The sequence below is a fragment of the Xiphophorus couchianus genome, chromosome 17 (genome assembly GCF_001444195.1).
Source record: "Xiphophorus couchianus chromosome 17, X_couchianus-1.0, whole genome shotgun sequence".
Lineage (NCBI taxonomy): Eukaryota > Metazoa > Chordata > Actinopteri > Cyprinodontiformes > Poeciliidae > Xiphophorus > Xiphophorus couchianus.
In genome coordinates, this window is record NC_040244.1 from 9,484,727 (window position 1) to 9,507,183 (window position 22,457).

Consider the following 22,457-nt stretch of genomic DNA (forward strand, 5'->3'; position numbering starts at 1 on the left):
GGTTGTTATATCAATATAAATACATATTTTCACTTATATTTAGGAACTAATATAAGCTACTTTTTTAACTTTCTGTAACAGCAGATCAATTTCAGCTGTATCATTTTTATCTTTCCTCCTGTACAAAAATGCTACAGCTAACAACGTTTTGCTAGCATCTCATTTTATCGACAAAGACTTTACACTTATTTTCTTTAGCTTATTTAGATGCTTATACTGCTTATATGTCAAGAAGACGTCATTTCAAACTCACATTAATCTGCACTACACATTTTTTTAGCTAGCCATGCTGTAATGCTAATGATAGCTACTTTAACAAGATAACTGGACGTCAATTTCCAAAACAGCCATAAAAACGATAAAATTCTTGCTAAAAGCTCTTACAAAAACTAAAAATCTTTTAAAGAAACTACTAATTGTTTTGTTCAAAAACGCTTTAGGCTTGCAATAACAAGCTGACACTTATATCGTCTACCTAAGACTCACCGTTGGCGACTGATTTGGTCTCTCCTCTGCCTGCCATCTGGAAAAATCACAACAAAATTACGGTTATAAAACAGCAAAGACATGGAAATTTAATAAAACATACCTAACCCTAACTACAAAAATACATCCACCTCTCCTGTCGAATCATTTTTCCTTACATCACATTGTATGTGATGTAAGTGGTTAGCGATGAGCTCGCTAACCACTACCCTGTTTCCCCACAACCCAGACCACGGCATAGGACCACCAGACCACAGAACTCATTACAGCAGATGGGTCTGCTGTTGCCCAAGTATGAAAAACTGACCGAGACACTTTGCAGAATATCCTTGAGACACACACTTTTCTTTCTGCAGTACAAAAGTTTTATACAAAATGCTGTGACAGTATTTGCAGTCTTACAGATTTTTTTCTGTACGTTTCAGATCGTCGTAGAAGGAAGTCTGTAAGGGTGCAAATAAAAATTTAAAAATTCACCAACTTTCTCAACAAAACATTCAGTGAAGCTGAGCGTAGAGCTGTCTGTGATTTGTGGCCAACAGAAGCTGGAGCAGTGTGACGTGACAAAGCCACCCATGAAAAGTGGAAACATCCTGCGTTTGGACACCAGTCACCCAGTCATAGAGGCGATCTGGACCTGCAGAAATCTGCTTCGTTACGGGTGTTAAGATGACCGGACTTGGGCTTGATTTATGCTTTTGTCTTTTCCAATGAGCCCGACTCTTGTTTATTGCTCTAAATTCCAATCACGCCCGTAATAAATACCTGAAACTCATGGGCTCCTTATTGTTACTACAAGTATAATAAGCACTAGTGTCCAAACAATGCAGAACAGAATGCAGCTGTGTCCGTGACAAGAGAGCAAAACAGCATGACAGCAGAGCGTGGGGTCATTCTAGGACAGGCGTGTTGAGGAAACGCAGATTAATTACTCCTTTACCTCTCCAGGCTTATTCCAGATTGAATGCCGAGGTCAACTAGCTGTGAGAGTTCTTTAAAACAAAAACAAACACGAGTGATTGTTACTTCCATTCCTGCTACGGCGGGGTCAAAATAACGTGAGATTCCAGCTCCTTCCTCCTCCGCCTCCTCTTTAGCGAAACATTCTCTTGAGTAGCAACAACTGGACACCGAGGACAAGCCTGGAAAGCTTTCCAAGACCACAAACCACTTCATGGCATAGTTAAGACTTCATCTGGATGTTGTAATGCTCTGTTAGCCTTATTTTTCTTCCAACCCCCCCCCCCCCCCCCCCCACCACCACCACCACCATCCCCTTCCCTTTTCCGATCTGGTCCTCTAATCACCCGGCTCATGTTAGAAGAAGACACAGAGTGAGCGGAGATCAATAGGAGCTACCTTTGTCGGAGTGGCGCCTTTGTTTTCCCATAGACTCCTCTTGTTGGTGACATCAACGGGTTTCAGGTCCTGTCGGAGTGAATCGGAGAACAAAAGGCAGAGACAGAGCGATTTATCTGTGGCACTCAGCAACTGTAGATCTGTTTGATTTAGACTGAAGCAACAGGGCACAGATAGCTGGGAGAGCGAGGAGGAAGGGAAAACTGGAGGAGTGTTTGTTTGTTCAGAGGAAGTGGAAAAACGGAAACCTCATTCCAAACCCAACACATCTTACTTGAATCTGCTGTGAGGTTCGAACTCTGTTCTCGGTTTTAGACTAAGATATTTAAGTGCACTAAGATATTTGCACGAGAAACTAGACAAAAGAAAATACCTGGTAAGATTATGTGTTTTTGCAGTGTGGTAAGCACGTACATTTTCAGACCATTAAGCAAATTCTAATAACCAACAAAGAAAATAGCCAATGAGTCTTTTACATCACGGTTTATTAAATTTCGCCCACTATTTATTTTGCAGAACTGTTTATTTCAGCCACACTGACGGTTTTTGGATTGGATGGATGATTAATCAACCTTGAGGTAATCACAGATGACTCTGAATTTAATGAAAGGGGTAATTTCTTTTTATATATGATCAACTTGTTTTTCACATCTTTTACTCTCAATACATAAAATCATCCTTTTAAAACCAATTTTTTTTATCTGCTACATTTTAGTGGGACAAAAAAGCAGAAGGAAAAAAAATATGGAAGGGGTCATTTAATTTTTCCCAGCGTGTTTAACAACAAACCGTATAATGAAAATTGAATTCTCCACTGAATCATCATAAACTTTTAAAACTGCATGACAGCGTGCACCCGACTGCTGTCGACAATTTCCATCTGTATGTTGAAATTACAACTATATCTGTGGCCACCAGGTGGCGCCAACTAGATGACAAGACGACCCGGTTCTGCTCCCTGCAACAAAGTCTGTTCTGCAGGGAAGAGGGGAGAGTCAGATACTTTTTTATTGAAAGGGATTAGATGTTGCAAGATGAAAGCTCTCTTGCAAAACAAGATAAAAAAAAGAAAAAGGGATCGACCAAAAGAAGAAAAAAAAAAAAATCGTTCCGATTAAAATCTTTTGTTATATAATGTAACCGATGCCGAGAAACTAGAGGAGTCCCTCTTGAACGAATATGTGGGTTATCATAACCCACAGCAGGTAGCTGATTAGAACATTTCTCTCTTAACATACTTGTGTAAATTATGCGGTTTATAAACCACTGAGCTGGGCTGGAGATGCAGGATATTTCCTGGCAGTGACCTACTGTTGGCTTCCCTCCTGACGTCTTGCCGCTCTCTAGGGTTTTATTCAGCCAGTCGTTGATGCGGCCTGCCACGCCCGTCTTTATAACAGCTGCTTCCTGTTTGAGCAAGGTCAAAGGTCAGCCAAATTTGCAGCACTCACTAGTCATTCAGCGGTATTCACACTCCTTCGACTTGGCGTTTTATCATGTTACTAATGCAAGTTTGACAGATGGGGAAGTGAAATGTTCCTGCCTTTTACAATCACCCAATAAGTAATTTGTCCAGTTATAGCTCTTAGTCATCAAGCAAAATGCAAAGTTTGGTAGAAAACTAAAAAACACTGCACAACACCCTGAACACACCATCTCTACAGTGAAATATGGTGGTGGCAGCATTATGCTTTGGACATACTGTACTTCAAGAACAGGAAAGCAGATTTATTGAAATAATACTTGAAATGTGACGCTTACAGATGGACTCCATTCAATCTAATTGAGTTTGAGGAATCATACACAAATAAATAAATTAATTAAAGATAAAATTAAGTCTCTAAAGTTGGGTTTTGACTAAGAGGTCGGAAACATTTTCCTTTAATTTTCCCAGAATTCCTTGTTTCATATAAAAAAATGGTTACTTTAGGGTAAAAGGGATTTACATAGCTGATAGAGTAATATCCCATAAATTTATTTTAGCTGTAACTGCATCAAAACCTGGTTCTATAAAGTGTTGATACATGGAAACTCAAGAATAATTTTGCACCTACTTTGTCGGACAAAATTAAAACGTTCATTGGTAACAAATGGATATCACAGTTGTGCAGCTTACCAAATACATACATTTTTTTTGTAGTTTTCTTTCTTTTACCTTAAAAGTGCTTCCAGCACTTCCAGGTGAGCTGAACACATTGCCTTTCTCCCACATGCTCTTAATGTTTCGTACGTCAGTGACCATGGGAAGATCCAACACAGTGGAGCGAGGGGATTTGGACTCCTTGTTCTCTCGCTGCGAAGATGAATAGCGACCGGGTTAAACAGGGATGACAGCTGTAGCTGTGGCTGAACCATGTTTTATTAAAAAGACAAGATTTCGTACCCACCCGGTGCCATTTTGTCCCTGTAAATAAATGAATAAATAGCCTTAAACAACTGACCTGAGCAGCTGAGGTGTACTGCTCCAGCCGGTTGTCTATCTTGGACACCACAGGAGAATGAGACGCCTTCACAGAGCTGCAGAGACAATATACCTTCACATTAATATGTCACACCTAAACATTTCACATCAAGCTAATTTTAATATCAAACAAAGATAACCAAAAGGCAATTTTTAGATGAAGAAGTTCTACCTTTTCTGTGCTGATTTGTTCAGGAATTCTGCTCTTTCTCCAATCTGGAAAACAAAATCCAAACCAGTTAGAAATATTGCTTTTGTACCTAATTTGGGCATTATTCTCTACTAAGTGTGGATTTTTCTCACGTAAACATTGAGGACCAATCTAAAACCCAAAACGTGATTGAACTCATCACAAAAGTCCCTCATTGTTCCCTCTGTGTGCAAAAGTTGCTCTCCAAACAAGCACACGCATGCACAAAACACAAGACAAACAGAGCAGGCTCTTTCCTTTCCCTGCTGTAGAACTGTGGGAATCTCAGAGGATTGTTTATGATATACACAACATGAAGACTTAAAGAGGGGGCCGCATTCCTCAGTCACATCGTTCTGTAGATGGAAAAAAGACAAAACGCTCAGAAAAAGCTCTCGTTTTCCCCTTCTTTTTCTTTCCCCCCCATCTCTGTGAAAACAGACCTTTTGCTCGGCTGCTACCGAATGCTGACGTTCCAAAAATAGTCTCCCGACAGGAAATTCCCCATTCTCAGACGCGTATTTTTTTAAAGAGCTGCATCCACCCGAACGCAGTTAAAGTAATCCTGTTAACCCTAATCACTTTCCTGCACATCCCTGCAGCCTGTCCTTCATTTGGCCTGCTGTCCATCTCTGATTTATCTACAATACAAACCAGGGTTATGCTGGTTGACGGCTGATAACGGAAATGCGAGCACTTGGAGATGTGGGTTGCACTGTGAGCTTTTTCCAAGCAGTGAGGCATAATTATCTATGCTTTTAATGTAACAGGATGCATAAAAATTGCTGTTGTCAACAACAAAAAAAGAGAATCGTGTACAGGGAAAAAAAAGACAAAACAAAAAAACGGGGGAAAAAGTGTATATTCTCAATTGCATGCTTGTATTTTTTGAAATCTGAAATAGGCTTTTGACAGGTCTCACTGAGGCATGAAATTCACTCAGCACATAAATTGAGCAGGAAATTGCTCAATTTCTGGATGGAATACAAAACAAAACAAAAAAAAGCCAATATATCCCAGCGTGTGCAATTTTACATGGTACAACCACAGCTACATGAAATTGATTCAATTCTTTTTAATACAATACCTCCATTTATAGGACTGGTACACCCAGAAGAGAAAACAAGACATCACAAAGGCCATAAAAAAGTATAAAGCTGTGTTAGTCAATCTTTACACATTACTGTAGGTGTTTTAGCCACACTGCTAACTCTCCAGTTATTTCTTACCTGGCTAGCTCCTTAACGCAAATATTAGCAACCATGTCATAACTGAACTGTTTGTTTGTTGTTGTTGAAATTCTCACACAAGCTCCTCCTCTGCTTCTCTTAGAGTGAGACATATTGTTAAGTTTCTCTTTTCAGCTAGCTAGGTAGCTGACTAGCTAGCTAGAGTAAATAGTCTGCTTTTGTTAGCTAGCTAGCCAGCTACCTAGATAGCAGATTTGCCACTGAAGGAAGCTGCATCTTGTGGATCTGTTTACCATTCATAATCTTAAAAGTAAAGGACACTGCTGGTATGTGATCAAATTTATGTCTCAATTTTTTTTAAGGCACCAACAACTGTACTCTGTTTTTTTTTTCCTTTTTCAAAAGATATTTTTTTGCCTGTCATTAAACAAAAATAAATTTGTTTAGCGTTTCAGTTAAAACGACTGTTTCTGTGGTACACAACAGCATTAACATTATATTTAAGAAGAGAATTATTTTTTTGAAAACTGTTACACTGAAGTCAGATTCCTGAGTGGGAATGTTTGGGGCTGCTGAGTAGCCTTGTAGTGAAAGTTGCAATAAACTTTTTATTAGCCATTATGATGGTTAGAACAGTGACAATGTCTCGCTCTATTCACATTTCTGTGATGTCCAATACTAACACTAACCAAATTTTAATATTAACCGTATAGATATTTAAACTGCTGGAAGCCATCATTTCTAAGTGCAGTTGTGTAAAAATGCACACATTTCAACAAAATCACAACCTTAAGTTCCTTCATTAGCAATCTTGTATGACATGCAAACACACATGCATAAAAACAACCCCCTACACACATGCACAACAGTACCTACAGTGAACATGATGACAAAGTAAGGCTGTGTCTGAAAGGTGGAGAATTGAAATTTATTTACAAACCCGGAAACATTCAGGACTCCGGTGTTATCAGAGCTCACCATCAGAGCCCTCATTTTGTCTGGGGGTCTCTCTGGGCCAGCACCATATTACTGCTAAATGTCCCTAATTGGATTTTCTCCACGTGCTGAAAATCCCCCTCGATTTTCAGCATGTGGGAGTTGACTTCTGGCAACACTGGAGTCATTTATTCACATTTAAGTTATTTAAACCTTCTTTATCTGTGACAGTTTTATGAAGAAGAAAGGAAGTGCAGGACACAGACTGGTGATCTTTTTTATACGAGTTTATTTGTCCTTAACAGGATAATGTATCTGCAGACTTTTAAAGACTCACTGGACCTCTCTTCATTTGTGCGTAATGCTTGATCTTAGTGGATAACTCTTCATAAATAAGACCTAAAGAAGACGAGAGGTGCAGTGAAGTCTTAATCTTTTAACATTTTGGATAATGAGTAGAAGCTTTGAAGTACTGCCAAATGAGTGAGATTTTAGGCAAAAGATGCAATGCTAATTTACCTGTGAAAATCGACCAATAACTTCCTGTTCACTATATGTCTATCCAGAGCAGTGACTGTAACCAAAAAGGTTTAGCGTGAGTTTTAAAGCTGTACCTTTGTATCAGAGGCTGTGTCAGGCTATTAGCTTTGCTAGCCTGCCTGAAAAGTACAACCAGTGTCCAAGGATTAAAAATTAAAACTTCTCACTTTTGGCCACCAGGAGCGCCGTTTCAACAACGGTTTAGGATCTTTGGCATGTAAAAAAAAAAAAAAGTTTAAAGATATTACAAAACAAATTGTACTCAGAGTAAGTATTTGTTGTGAATTTTGTTATAAAATGTTTCCCAACACTTCGTTTCGACCTGCTGCAACAAGAAAAACTATTTTATATCCGACCAGAAATCCTAATTCTACTTTAATATGACACCAACAACTGAATAAAAGATCCCAGGACAAATTTATAATTCCAGCATTTCAAAATCTTCATGTTTTTCGCCTTGCTTGGCTTCTTAGTAACATGTGTCATCATTATTCATAAAGGAATGAGCCTGTAGTCTGAATGCAGGGTAATTAGGCCATGCTCACACTCGATTAGACTGTGATATGATGGTATTTTCCCTGCAGGTTAACAACATACCGTGAGAATCTTGTACCGGCCCGTTCCTAATGGAGACAGATTTAGAAGCCAAAAAAAAAAAGCAACAAAGTTTTAGATTTAAAGATAAATTTCTGCTCTCCCCCCGAGAGTTGTCTTTACTTTAACCAGATCGGTTTGGTGGTTGGAGGACATTTACTCCTGAATTCACCATCATGGAATGAGAGGTTTGAAGGAATGGAGCTGATTTAAAAAGAATAATTAATGTGAGCTTGAAGTGACAGCTTGAGAAGGTGAGCTTACCTTGAGAGAAGAGCCTCGAGGACTGACGCACTTGAACGGTTTCCCCTCCCCGTCCACGATGTCGTCCACCTTCTGCCTCTTCTCCGCAGCCTCAGCCCGTCTTCTTTCAATCTCCTCTTTCATCTTCCTCTTCTCCTCCTGCGGCAGACAGACAGAGGCAGGCTTGATCGGGGCTTTACTTTTACATTCGTTTTGTTATTGCTGAAGCTGCTGGACACTGTTGAACCTGCAATCCACTAAAACTCTTCATAAATAAGACTTGTAGGAAAGGAGAGGTTCCAGTGTTGTGAAAAAAACAACAACAACCTTACAGATTTCTTCTGTTTCTGCACTTTTTTTTGTCTTTGTCTGTTGTAAGTGATTATTTAATTTATTTAGGGAAATAAACTTTCAAGACCAATCCCAAATTTACATATTATTTTCATTAGCCACAATCTAAAGAAATATAAGAATGCTTCAGAAACAAAGTCATAAACATCTATCAGTCTGGGAAATGATACCAGGCCATTTCTAAGGCTTTGTGACTTCAGGGAACCACAGTAAGAGCCATTATCTACAAATGGAGAAAACACGGAGCGGTGTTTAACTGTCCCACAAGTGGCCGAGCTACCAAACGTTCTCACTGAGCCAATCAAATTCTCACCCAGGAGGTCGCAAAGGAACCCAAAACAACTGAAGACCTCAAGAAAGTCTAAGAGTCAGTGAGCAACAACAAGAAATTGGGCAAAAATAGCCTCAGTGGGAGCGTTCCAAGGTCAAAGCAACACTGATTAAAGCGCCTACCCCAAAGACTTCTGGGAAATCATTCCGAGAACTGACGAGACAGAAGAGGAAGTTTCAAAAAGGTGAGAATCCCTTCATATATACCACAAAACACCAATTGCGTCATGATGTGGGGTTTTTAATGTAATTAATGGAACCAAGCATTCTGCTCTATAGAATAAAATCCTTAAGGAGAATGTCATGAGTTTGTGACTGCTACCAAGTCTGAATCTGAATGACTCAAATTTAAAAGAGCAACAAAATGAGATTCTAGAATGGTCTAGTCAAAGTCTAGATGAAAATCTGATTGAGATGCTTTGGTATTACCCTGGGCAGGCCATTCAAGCAAAAGAAAAAACAAATAAGGAAAGTAGGCTCAAACAACAGGTTTACGTTTTCTCATAGGGCCAGGTTGGTTTGAATACATCTTCACCAAAGTAAACGCTTATAAAAATGATTTTGGATTTATTTCGGATAAATTTTGTTGTGTGATGAAAAAGCAAAAACAAAAGTAAGCTGGAAATGCATTTTCACAGAACCGTATATTCTTGAAAAACGAAACAATGTGTCAGACAATCAGGGCCAGCAGAACCAATTAAAGACGAATCAAACCGATTTAGTTCATCAACTGCAGCAGATTACGGACCTGCTAAACCCCTCAGAAGATATTCTTATTTACAATTTGTCCCCTCCGTCAAACAACGGCCCATTTTGGACAACAACCCAACAAACTGCTACGAAAACCAATTAGCGTACGAGGCGTTTGTAGTAAATTCAGACAATGGCTGGTGCTTGGCAGAGTGTCAACCCTCTCCAGCTTCCTTGTCTTGGTTAATTAGTCTCTCTGTATCTCTGGGCCATCTTTTAATTACCAACCAAAAGGCCTCATTAACATCACACAAGAGGAAGAGAGCGGGGGCTGATGGCGGGAGACGGGCCGCCACGTTCGGTGCCAAGATCAACAAAGACGACCCGGCCCAGGTGAAAGCGAGACAGAGGGGGCCCTCGGGTTGAAGGAAAAGCGATGACACCTCCGTTTAGGCGAACACGACGACACAAAGGAAGATTCTTAGAAAGACATCGGGGTGAAGCTGTTTGTGAAGGGAAGAGGAAAGAGCGACAGACAGCGGGTAAGGAGTTACAAATAGGGCGAGGACTTCAATGTGAAGCGTTGATCTAGAGTCTGGCATCGTTGAAAAAGAAAACGGTGAAAGCGCCGTCGGTGAAGTTATTACCTCCTCTCTGGCTTTCCGTTCTGCCTCCTCCTGCTTCCGCTGCCTCTCCTCCTCCTCCAACACCTTCTTCCTCTCCTCCCGCTTCCTCTTCAACTCCTCCAGCTCGGCTTCGGCCTCCTGCTGCTTCTGCCTCATCCTCTCGAACTCCTCGCTCTCTGCGTCATCGCGCCGGCGCTTCAGTTCCTCCAGCTTGCGCTCTGCCTCCAGGCGGGCGTCGTCGTCCTGCTCGTCGCCGGCGGACACCTCTGGGGAACGGACGCTGCCGCGGCTGAGTCGGACACGAAAACACCGACTAGGGTTACCCGCTTGACATTTGATCTGAGCTTAATATTTAAACACAGACACTGAGGGATTTGCTCTCTGAGAACATAAAAATACACACAGTACAAGCTGGGGCTTGCGAAAAGTTTCTGGCTAGAGTCGCAAAGCCGATCAAGTTGTTGTCCCAAAAGACCTGTAGCTGGAATTGAAACAAAGTGTTGACTAATATACAATGGAGAACTAGATTGTTTTTTAAATTATGAGAATAAAGTCATGCTAGCAGAATAAAGTCGCAAAATTACAGGAAAGAAGCAAAGATTTGTAACTTGCTCATCAAGTCCGTGATTCTTTCTTCGAAACATACAATTGTTTTAAGTCCTGCTGCTGATAATAATTTGATGCTGATGTGTTTAAAGATTAAACACATCTTTACTAAAGTATCACTTCATAAGATGCTCAACATTTAAATTTTAAGTTTTTGTTATTTTTGGTGTGGAAGTTATAAAATTACTATTTCATTCTACTAATCTTATGACCTCATTCTGGTAATATTGTGACTTTACTCTGGTAATAAGACTCATTTCATTTCAATATGACTTTCCTTTTATTATTACATCTATTCTTGTAATATGACCTTTTGTCTTCCAACTTTTCTTACGTTACAATGTTTTTTCTTGTATTATTACAATTTTACTATTGTAATGTAACTTCATTCTAGTATTATTTCAACTTAATGTTGTACAATTTTAATTTCAGAATACTACTACTTTATTATCATGATATTATGACTTTGAGTACAACTTTTCTCTCACTATTCTTGTAATATGACTTTATTCTGAATACTAATACCCCTGTTTTATTACTAAAAGGCCACACTTCTGAGACATTTATGTGCAAATAATGTATTTAGGCAGATAGTCAATGAGGATCAGCTCAACAGATGGTTGGATGTAAAAAAAACCATGTCTGAATGGATGAATGAACTGATGGATGGAAATATAGTTGGATGGCCAGACGGAGAAATGGATGCAGAGACGACCAGATAAATTAGCGTTTCTCAACGGGGGCATTCAGAGGACGCCCACCAGGGGGCGCTGGAGGAAATATTTACAAAAGGGGGGAGCTACAACTTGTTAAACTTGTATTGTGTAACGTTAAAACATGCTTGGCTCCAACTGTATCGATGGCAGCTCTTCTTCTCTTCAGTGTTTGTAGCTTCCTGGCGCAGCTCCGCGGTCCTGCTACTTGTAGCTTCACCGCATCAGTTCAGTGTTAGCAACTGGTGATGTTGCTGTGATTCACTTGTTTGGTGTCTGATTTTCAAATATTTTATGTTTTATTGAGGATTTTTGTACATATGTTTTGGCAGTGCTGTGATCATGTCAAAGCAGCAACTTATATTAAAAAAGTGTTTTATTGTCCGTTGGGATGATGCCCGCTTCCATGGAAGGACAACGGAATATCACTCTTATAAAGATATGATTACTAAAATTACGATACCCTCACTCTGTATCCCTCTGAAAAATTAACCCATTTAAATAATAATTTAAAAAATCCTTCCACGATAGACAGCAGTCATTTTATACAGTTAACATTGGTGATGTAAGTGATCCGATGTGAAATGGTAGTACCACAGCAGTTTTGAATTTCAATCAGAATATTTTTTCCGTTGTTTTAAAAAGCTTACGTCAGTCTGCTTTTTTCCATCGATACGCTTCCCGACCGCTCCGCACCGTATGGGGAAAAAAAACTAAACAAAAAAAAAAAAAAAAGATGCACACGTTGCAAAACTCAGAACCGGGTCCAACAAACTAGATGCGAATCATAAAAACAGAGAATCCGCCGCTGAATAGTGAAAAATCAATAGGAGTGGCGAATCAACGCATGATGTGAAACGCATGATGATTAGGCGGCGCAGCAGGTGAATAGCATGATGAGTGAAGATTACTGGTGGTGAGCGTCAATAAAAACAATAAAATAAAACTTAAAAGAAAGAAACTAAAGAGGACATAACAATAAACCAAGAGAGGATAATACTAATCAAAGAAAACTGAATGGAAATGAATGAAGAACAAAATGCGAGAATAAATACAGAGGAATAAGCTGGTATGGCAAGACCTTTTGAGCAATAATTAATACAGAGGACTATACGGTAAGAATAAACAAACAAAAGATATAATCCATGTTCCTGTCTCATATTTGTATGGCATTAAAATGATCTGGAACTTTTGTTTTTCCACTGAAAGCTCTGTTGCACAGTTATGCCATGTGGGTGAAATTTTATGGATGATAAAAATGGATGTCCCATTCTCCTGAATGCAGCACAGAGCTGCTCCACCAGAAACTCACAGAAACACTGAAGAGAAGAAGAGTTATGATTAATATAGTTGCAGTTCTAGCCATGTTTTAATGTTGCAGAGCACTGTCGTTTTGCAAATAGATCAAAGTTTAAACTGGCATCGCTGTACATCTTTTATCTGGTCATTTTGTGCAAGATTTAGCAACTAACATCAGAAAATTGCACAGAACAGGAATATTTTTTTCCACTGTGATTGGTTCCTGTTAGGTCTGCCGATTTTATGAATGTCCACTGCATTTTTTGTAGACGCTTGTAAAAATTATTTCTATTCACATGGCTTTTTTGTTCTCTGGAAAATTACTTTTGATGATAAATACAAAAACAAGAGTAAAAATCAAAACATCAACAATAGTGATAGTAATATGAGTAATAAAATAATATTCAGTGCAAAGTAATCTACAATTTCTTTGGTGGGGGGCACACTGAGATAGATGGATATATGGACAGATAAACAGATGATGGGTGGATGGATGTTATAAACTAAAATGATAAATTGGTTAATAATGAAGTAATGAACTGACACTGGAAGATAAGTTTCATAAAGAAACATATTTTATACATTGGGAAGTCTTAACAAACGTCCCAAAATGGCTAATTAACCCAGTTTTAACTTGGAGAAAAGTTCAGAAATATTTAAGACAAGTGTAGTCTTGGCATGAGAAGCAGACAGTGATGCAGCAGGTGCGTACCTGAGGGTCCTCTCGGGTTTCCTGTGCTGTTTGAGAGCCGCCTCGTCATGCAGTCCTCCGTTATGCTTCCTCTGATCCTCCTCAGACTCTTCCCTCTCGTTCACCTGCCGCCACACACACACACAAACAACAACAGCGACAGTGAGGGCGTGAGGTTAAAAAAAATGGCTGGAGACGCAGAAGGAAGGGGCGTGGTCGATTGTGAGCAAAATCCAAATAAAACGTGACTGAAACGTGACGAGTTGTCGAAGTGGAAGAGTTGCAGAAGGAACACAGTGACCACCACTCAGTGGAACGTAACAGAGTTGCCTCGGTTACGGTGCGGACCACGCCACAGACACGAGGTGCTCGGGTAATTTCAGCGTCCCGCTCAGTTAAACACACCACATTTTTTTCTTTTTCTTTTTTGCTCTTTACTGAACTCCTTAAGAAGTCTGATTATGACGCTGAAGTTACCCAGGAAGATCTTTCGTTTGAAGCGGTGCAGCACACCTATACTGGAGTTCTTACCGCATGTATTATACCACATTATCCTCTGATTGCTGTATCTCAGATACCTCAAAGTCCTCTTCAATGTCATTTAGTAATAAACTCTTGCTCTCTGTTGGGATATCTACATAATCATCCTCAGGTACCTCTTCAGCCTCCCCTGATGCTACTGAATCCTCCTCAGCCTCGGAGTTTGCCGACTTGGCCTGACTTGAACTCTCACTGACTACCGAATGGGTTTCGTCTTCAATGTGATCCTAAGAAAAGGGATTACAGCAGTTCTTTGAAGCACAGATCTGGGATTCGCTCAAGGATTTGTGCTAAGAAAAAAAAAAAGAAATCTCCAAGGGACTTGGCTGGCATACCTTGTGTTGCATTACAGTCTCCTCTGCTGATGCCTGCAGAGACAAGCATCGTGTTTGCAGGTATTTGTCAGCAGAAAGTAATTTAACCCCTGAAATCTTCTGCATTTTCCACAAATTTCAATGTGTTTTATTGGGATTTTATATGATAGATGCTCATGATTTAAAAATAAAACCTGACAAACCTTAATCTGGCACCTCGAAATAGATCCAATGCCACCAGTTGTCTACAAGATTTGCCCAGTTAGTCAATAAAATCAACCTTTTCTTCAGCAGAGTTTAAAAAAAAGTCCTTCTGTTTCACAATTATGCACAACTATCACATAAAATCACAATAAAATATGTTGTAATGTTAAAAAGTTGGTGTTAATGCCTGAAAACTACAGTGACAGAAGAGAGATGAACATGACTGACCTGTTCTCTCAGATTAGACCTTCTTGGTTTGGTTTCCACAACTTCAACTTTTTCCTCCTCCTCCTCCTCTTCATCCTCCTCTCCCTCAGGAGCAGGCTCCTCTTCCTCCTCTCTAGGTTCCTCCTGCTCTTTTTCCTCCCGCCTCGAGCTGCTGCTCTCAGTCTTCTCCTCGTCCTCCACGGTGTCACGGTAACGGCGGCTGCGCCAGGAGGGCCGTTCCTCCTCTGTGCTGTTCTTCTCCAGGCCGACGCCGTCGCCGGCGGGTTCCAGCTGCTTCTGCCTCTCCAACGCCTCCTTCATGCGCCTTTGCCGCCTCTCCTCGCGCTTGGCCATGCGCTCCTGCAAGGCCTGCTCCTCGTCGTCCCCGCCGCCGCCGTAGGGGCTGCTCACTGAGACGGACTCTGTCACGCTACGGGGAGAGCAAGAGGACAAACCATTTCACTGCGGGGATCTTTGCGTTGGGTCAGAGAAGGCGCCAGTGTTTATAGGACACTTTACAGTTTTTGTAATTGTTTTTGTTGTATTTATTTCACTGTGTTTATTAGTTATCAATGAAGATTACATTTAAGATACGTTATTGCTCGCATTTCAAGCATCTTGTACCAAAAGTATAGATTCAAAAGTAAATATAAAAGTGCCTATAATGGAGATCTGAAGAAACTATACAAAACCACATAAAGCACATCCAAATACTAAAGTACAACATTCTTAGCACAGCCGCCGAATAACGCGAAGTAAATGAAAAATATTTTTCATTGCACACTGTTTACAGTTTCCTCTCAGACCTTCAACCTTTCAGCAAAAGGTCAAAAGCGAACAGTTATGGGGTCAGAGCAAATCTGACAAGATGCACAAAAGTTGATAGAAAATGCTTTGTTGAGTTTTTGTGGTTTGGTGCAGTCTGTTATGTAAAAATGAGCAATAAAAGAAGTTTGTGCATCAGTGAAATAAACAGGGAAAGTTTTTCAAAAGCAATTTTCTTTTGCTGTTTTCATTATTCTTTTATTACCGTGTTTTAAAAATTAGTTAGGTTTTCAATACTAATATGGACAGTGACGGAAATCAAGATTTGCATCAGTATTTGGCTTATGTAATTATTAATTATGAATCTGTCCCAAGACACCTTTGTAGTTACTTTTTTTAATTGTAATTCTGAAGTAATACCAGATTTGTGGCAAGACGGATTAAATAGTAGTGTTTTAGCGAGTAAACATGGAAATACGGACACTGTTCAGTTAAACAGCAACTACAAGCATTTAAAATATTTAACATATAAATAATTAATAGAGCTAATGATTAAACTCAAACCTTTTTAAAGTTGCAAATGAATTCCTGAATGCAAACCCTGCTCTGGTTAGTGCTTAGCTTCACTCCCCAGTGGGAATATAAATTTTTTTTTTCCAAACTGAAATTGCCATCACTGCAGGTAGAGCACAATAAATCACTACTTTACATTTACACACCTACGTCCAAAACATATATCTACATCCGCGTTATCAATCTTATGCCAACACACAAACAGACCATCTGAAAGTGTATATCCTCCGACCTCGCTCAAATCAGCGTGACTCAAACTGTTCTGACCTAAAACGTCTGGCAAACATTATCGCTCACTGCAAACAATCAACAATGGTTTATTGCTTGGTCGCGTCTCTGCGTCCTCAGGCACAATCCCCTTGTTGTATGACCAGCCCAGGATGTATCTCCAAGCCCAAAGGGAGGAAACATTCGTGACCACAAAGCGACGTTTGTATTTCTGGATGTCGGTTCTTCCCACCACTTCCACTGTTGCAAAGACGATTCATCAAACAACCAATGGAACTCCATGGATTTTTTTTTTTTTTTTTTTGCTCTTTGGCCATTTTTAAGATGAGATCATGCATTACTGAAACACCAAGCATGCATTTTTTTTCCTAGAAAGGAAGTCCTCCCAATTTGCTGCTTGCTTTATTCACTATCTAGGTCATCGACATTTCGTTTGAGATGAAGAAGCGCCATTTACTCAGCTACACTAGTTTGTGGCTTAAAAAGCTGAACTCTGTACCAGCAGGAAACTTCACAGCAAGTCCCCCTGCTGAGGGAGAGCTGAACCGTTCGCTCTATTTTAACAGCGACACTGGGAGGTAAGAAGTTCATACAGTGGCTTTTCAGTGCGAGCGTCACCTGTGGCTATTGGTCATGACGGCGCCGTCCGGCTGGCTGCTGGGCTCCTCGCTCTCCCGGCTCCTCAGCCTCTCCTGACGCGCCCTGCGCCTCCTCTCCCGGGCGGCCTCCTCCTCGTCGTCATCGTTCCTGAGCATGCTGAGGGGAGCGAGAAGAAGAAAAGCAAAGTGAGAGGAAGAAAGGACATTTTCTTTTCTTTTATTTTTTCCCCCTCTCTTAAGCCAACTTTCAACCCTTCTTCCCCTCCTCAATTAAACCTCCGAGTCAGAAACTTCAAAGTGAATGATTCTTTAAATTGGACTGTAATAACCACAGTGACCAGAGCTGATGGATTTGCTTCGGGGTTTTTTTTTTTCCCTCACACCCCCCGCTCCACTCCTTTTCTCTTATCACGCTGACCTGTCAGCTGTGAGACATCTAATACTTCTTATCGAGGCTGCAGTTTTCACGAGCTGATAAAAAGTCAGCCTGAGACCTAGCTTGGCTGCGGATAAGAGAGAGTCATGAAAGTGTTTCGGGATTGTCCAGATCTGGTCTAAATTATAAGCGATCTTAACAGCTAATTCTTTGAGAAACACATTAAAACGAGGAATCGGGATTTTTTGAACATGAACAAAATTAAACGAAAAGTTGAAATAAAATCAAGTGAAAAGTTGTTCTTTTGTGCCGACATAACGGGAATGAGCCAGTAACTATAGACGTGTATGTGAAAGGTACATTAATTCAATTACAGCAGTGATAATCTTGTATATTTTTGCGAGGGGTGCAATTATCTGCATGCTTAAAGCATCACATTATTTAATCTTTAATTGAACTGGAATGGTGAGCCTGGTATTCAAAAGGAATACTGTGGATTTCATCCAGGCCATGGAAAACTGAACCACCTCTACACCCTTAGTAGGACCCTAAAGATGCATGGGAGTTCACCCAACCAGTTCCCTTTATATGGGCTGTCAGGTTCCAGTATAAACCTGGAACTTGGTCCACATTGACGGCAGTAAGTCGGACTTGAAGTGGTTCAGGCATCTAGTTAGGATCACTCCCGGATAATGTGTTCCAGAAAAAACAGCCAATCCTTCTGGAACAACTTCCGCACCGAAGAGTGTTGCATGACGTAGTAGGTCTTAGATATTCTGCATTCACTGATAAAAAAAAATATCTAATTTTTGGACTTATTATCAGCTAACCACCGGAAAAGGCAGGAAGAAGTAAAAACGAAGAAAAGTCAATTCTGATCACGAGGTGATGTCTTGGTGCATCTTTAACTTAAAACAATGCTTCAGTTGTACTTATTTTATTGAAACTTAAACAAAAGTGAAACTGGTAATTTTGTAAAAAGGGGGAAAAAATCAGTTTCTTTAAAAATATGTCTTCTACTCTTAGATCGTTTTTTAAAATTTTATCTTGAATTTCTCCACATTTCACACCGTTTTTCTCAACAGGTGCAGGCAATAAAAATCAAAGGCGTTTTACTGCTTCAAATAACAAAAAAAAAAGCAGCTCAAAAGCTGCTGTTCATTTTCCACCTGGAGGTATCTGGTCAAGCCTCCAGCAGACGGGATAACGGCCCGAGCAGGTTGTGTCTCAGACATGGGTAAACATCTGGTTTTTGAATTAGGTTTTACAACCTTCTTGCTCTACTTACTATAATGCCCAGACATTACCAAGGATGTACTGTTGTAAAAGAAAAAAAAAGGCAAAGAACCACACTGTGGTTACATCTATTTAATGCCCTGCGTCAACAAGACATCATAAAAAGGTAATAAAAAAGTTCACAGTCTATTTCCCTTTAAAGCAACTTTAAATGTAACCTAGATGTGATGAAAAGCAACAAGTCTAGTCGACTGGGGCCAGAGTCAGCTTGGGGAATGCAGGAAGGTACAGCTGAACGTGAGGTACAATAAGCAGTTTACATGGAAGATGCTGCAATTCCAAGTACATCTGATACTAAACTACCTCTTAAATATGGATGCCCGACATCAAAGTCATCATTTTGGTGGGTTTTTTCCCTTTAAACTTTAGGACTTCTGGTTGAAATCGGTTTGCTTGGGCCACCTCACATTTATGAACAGAGTTCCACGCTTCGTCGCCACTGCCCTGGCTGACCTTTACACTCCCACCGCTAACCACACGCTCCAGCTACCTCAGATCACAGTGCAGCTTCTTGAGGTCAGCCAGCGAAGCATGCCTCTGCATGTTAATTGCAACATGTGTGGTGAGCGGAGCCGAAGCTGCTCTGGTTTATGCAAAGTTTTACAGCTTGTGAACAACTTTTCCCTTCATTTCACCCCATTCAGCTGCTACCCGTCTCTCCGGTTCTGGCTCCAATTTTGCTCCCACATGGACCGTGTTGTCATAACAGCACCGATAAATCTGCTGACGCCCTTGCAAGGTCTATGGGACTGTGACGTCGGTGATGTTAGGCAGTGCTTTACGTGTGCAATTCCTTAAATCGGGGAACTTTGGGGTTTGAAAGTGACTTAATTAAAAGAATTTCCGGAAGTTTAAAAAAATGCTAAATTTGTTGTCGTTCTATCCTCTTTAGATCTCCGACAGTGTTTGAGCTACATGCCGGGTTCAGGTTTCAGCCAATACGACAAACCGATTTGAAGCCAAACATCTCTACTAGATTGAGTCGAGAAGTCTTCTGGTTTGTTCAGATGCAGCTTGGTAAACCCCAAGTCGTGCAGTCATGTTCTTTTTCTCCCTTATCCAGAAAGCAGTTCTTTTTTTGTGTTAATACACATCTGTATCCCTTAACCCAACAATCTGGGAATAATCTTTTTCACCAGCGAAGGAAAGACTTGAAATAACCTGGAAACAGCCCGACATTCTTCCCATATTGGTAGGGAGAAACACTTGCTTCTCTGAGGTCATTGCTGATGTCTTTCCAGCTTCACATTGTGTTAACAAGTATTTATGCTTCAGATCAGCAGAATACTATTTTCCCCCTGTAGGAAGACAACAGTTCGACTGTAAGTGGATTTATAACCTATTCCTAGACTGACAGACAGCAGCAGTTGCATCTTTTGAGGTTACTGCTGACGTCTTCCTGCTTTGGCATTGTATTTACACAGAGGAATCCTCCATTTCATTACTGATTAGCAAGCTTCCAAAATGTGGTCACACTTGCTGCTGAGCCATAAATCAAGTGCGACTGATTAGCAGCTTCTGGATGTTCCTTTTTTCACTTAAATCCAAAAGTAGTAAGCCTAAGCTTACTTATTTTTTCCCCATGACTGTAAGGAAACCTATTTTCTCATGACATTAGGAATAAGTTACATTGGAAGAATTGAGGATAATAGGAAATATTTTACATTTTATTATTTTTCTCTGCAGGAAAAGCCTAAAAAATTCATAAAACTGTCCAGCGCACTTACATCAGCCACAAATCAAGAGAGTAATGTATATGCTTTTCTAAATAACATCCTCTTTAACTATACTCCCCTTTAATAGAAAGCACATTAACCTTCATTTAAAATGCCATGGCAATGTAATGTTTTTACAGACAAAAAAAAGAAAAAAGTTGTGAAACAACTTGCGTAGCTCCCAGGGGACAGGTCCGCCCCAGAAACAGCACCGAATGTCATGAGAAAGAGGGAAAGACACAGGCTAAGTATGGAACAAAAGGGTCCTTGGTGGCTGCGATGATGACGACGATCTCAGGGTTAAAGATTCTCCCAGTAGGAGAGAAGAACAAACTCCTAAAAGCTGAATTAGCATTCCCGTCAATCACAGCCTTGGCTAGAGACGCATGCACTAAGCAAAGCTCTGATTTAATATCCCCCCCTTTCCACCGCCCCCTTCCGTACCTGGGCCCCAAACTCTATCAGCATACTGACAGAAATATGAGGTGGGAGCAGAGGACAAGAGAGAGCAGGCGAAACGGGGAGCAGGGACAAAAAGGAGAAGCGGGAAATGAAAAACGGGAAGGAAAGGGTGTGCACAATAATGGAAAAAGGAGTAATCTGCAGATTTTATCACGGCCAACTTTTCCTGTACAAAATGATGTGCAGCCACGGCTAGAAGCTGCAGCTAGGTGGGTTTGCCGATGTATACCCTTCAACAGATGTCCGTTTCTAGGGTGATCAAACACAAAATTTAAAATAAACATTCGAGATCACAAGTTGTCATCTTACATATTTATAGCGAGAAGTATTCACACCTCTTGAACTTTTCCTACATTCTGTCGACATTACAACCGCGTTCTGTGAGTGGAACCTTTATGCTTTAATGATGCGTCAACACTTTGTAGCATGATATTGTTACGTGGAAGGGAAAATGATTTTATTTCCCTTCCGCTCCACAAATATGCACAACTTTATGTTGGTCCATCACATAAAATCCTAAAAAAAATGCATTAAGTTTTTCTAACATAACAAAAAAATTGAAGACACAGCAGTTTGACATGAATTTGTAGATCAAAATATAAGGCGATACAGCATAGGTCTGTGTGAGCTTTAAAAATCAACTGTCTGCAGACATAGCATCGCCATCAGTGAGCTTATTAGGGAGATAAATGTCCAAATATTATCATTACTAGAACATATCCCAGAAATGTCAGTGAAAATAATTTGGGAAATGCCCATGGGAAAGGGGTTCTTAAAGCCTCCGTGGCAACAGAGGGACAGAGCAATGCGAAGGAGGAAAGTGAAGAGAGAAAGGCTGCAGGGACGAGAGGGGTAGAGGAATTAAGGATGGTAAAGGGGGAGTGAAAGACGGGGACTTGGACTGGGCTGTCAGAAATGCTGACCCATTCCCACGCTGATCTCCCTGGATCATTTCCCTTCCTTCTGCCGGCCCACAGGACCACAGTCCACCCTCCCTGCGTTCCTCCAAGGATAGAGAACGTTAGCTGATACAAAGTCCCACCCAAATGCATTTATTCCTACTCGCAGATAAATGACAATAGATTCGCAATAAATTCCTGAACTGAAAGCTTTCAAAGGGATCCAGCAGGTTAAAATTTGACACGCGAGGGTCAAAAAGCAAGATGGCAACCTCTCCGTCCATGGAAGGTTTCCATGTGTCCGTGTCCGTCCTTGTTCCTGTCAGAAGTCGAAGGTTTACGAAGCACGATCGGGTCATGTTTGGAGTGGTGTTCAGCCAGGGTGGGGACTGTTTGACATGGCTCATTCACAAGGGATGGGTGTTATTTCCTCAGCACTTCCTGGTCTCTCGAGGGGAGTGTCAGGAGAGGCGTAAAAAATGAAGAGGAAAGGGTAGGAGTAGGTCAGCAGAAAGAAAGCAACATCCGAATGGCGAGAAGATGAAGGAATAGTTCAGTGTTTTCTAATTTCAGAGTTATGGTCATTGAGACGCTTCACTAAAACTGTCTTGAGACAAGCTGCCTCATATTGCTAGAAAATTACTTTTCAAAAAGAAAAATGCTTGCTTATTGGAGTACGTTTTGGTCCCCCCTGCCCTTCTACGCATTGTTCTTCAGCAGAATTATGAAGCAACTATGCTCCCTTGAATTTGAAGCAATCCAACATGTGGATTCCATCAGGGTGCGTCTCTGTTAACACATTGTAGGACTCATGGTATCCCTAGTCTTTTATTCTCCAGAAAAAAAAATAATTGTGCGTATTCTAAACCATTGGAAGGAAGATTTATCAGAGTATGACTATGCACCACTCTTCTCCAGTACAAGTTTGCACATCCTTCAGGATTTCAAACAGTCTTTGACATCACAGTCCATGA

General features: G+C 40.6%; 1 protein-coding gene across 6 annotated transcripts in view; it reads right to left on the bottom strand.

Moving 5' to 3' along the window:
* Positions 1 to 22,457, bottom strand: part of cald1a (caldesmon 1a) — a 71,774-nt gene that overhangs the window by 4,322 nt on the left and 44,995 nt on the right. For 3 of the 6 annotated variants that reach the window (XM_028043436.1, XM_028043441.1, XM_028043438.1), the window contains 14 exons: positions 16,755 to 16,892; positions 14,592 to 15,000; positions 14,363 to 14,404; positions 14,181 to 14,213; positions 13,962 to 14,072; positions 13,327 to 13,430; positions 10,018 to 10,285; positions 8,021 to 8,158; positions 4,479 to 4,522; positions 4,287 to 4,362; positions 4,001 to 4,138; positions 3,157 to 3,252; positions 1,846 to 1,914; positions 487 to 523 (listed from right to left, as the gene is read on the bottom strand). In XM_028043436.1, coding sequence (XP_027899237.1) covers positions 487 to 523; positions 1,846 to 1,914; positions 3,157 to 3,252; positions 4,001 to 4,138; positions 4,287 to 4,362; positions 4,479 to 4,522; positions 8,021 to 8,158; positions 10,018 to 10,285; positions 13,327 to 13,430; positions 13,962 to 14,072; positions 14,181 to 14,213; positions 14,363 to 14,404; positions 14,592 to 15,000; positions 16,755 to 16,892 — 1,703 coding nt within the window. The remainder of the gene's footprint in view (positions 1 to 486; positions 524 to 1,845; positions 1,915 to 3,156; positions 3,253 to 4,000; positions 4,139 to 4,286; positions 4,363 to 4,478; positions 4,523 to 8,020; positions 8,159 to 10,017; positions 10,286 to 13,326; positions 13,431 to 13,961; positions 14,073 to 14,180; positions 14,214 to 14,362; positions 14,405 to 14,591; positions 15,001 to 16,754; positions 16,893 to 22,457) is intronic. The other 3 variants (XM_028043437.1, XM_028043439.1, XM_028043440.1) reach the window with 3 other exon arrangements.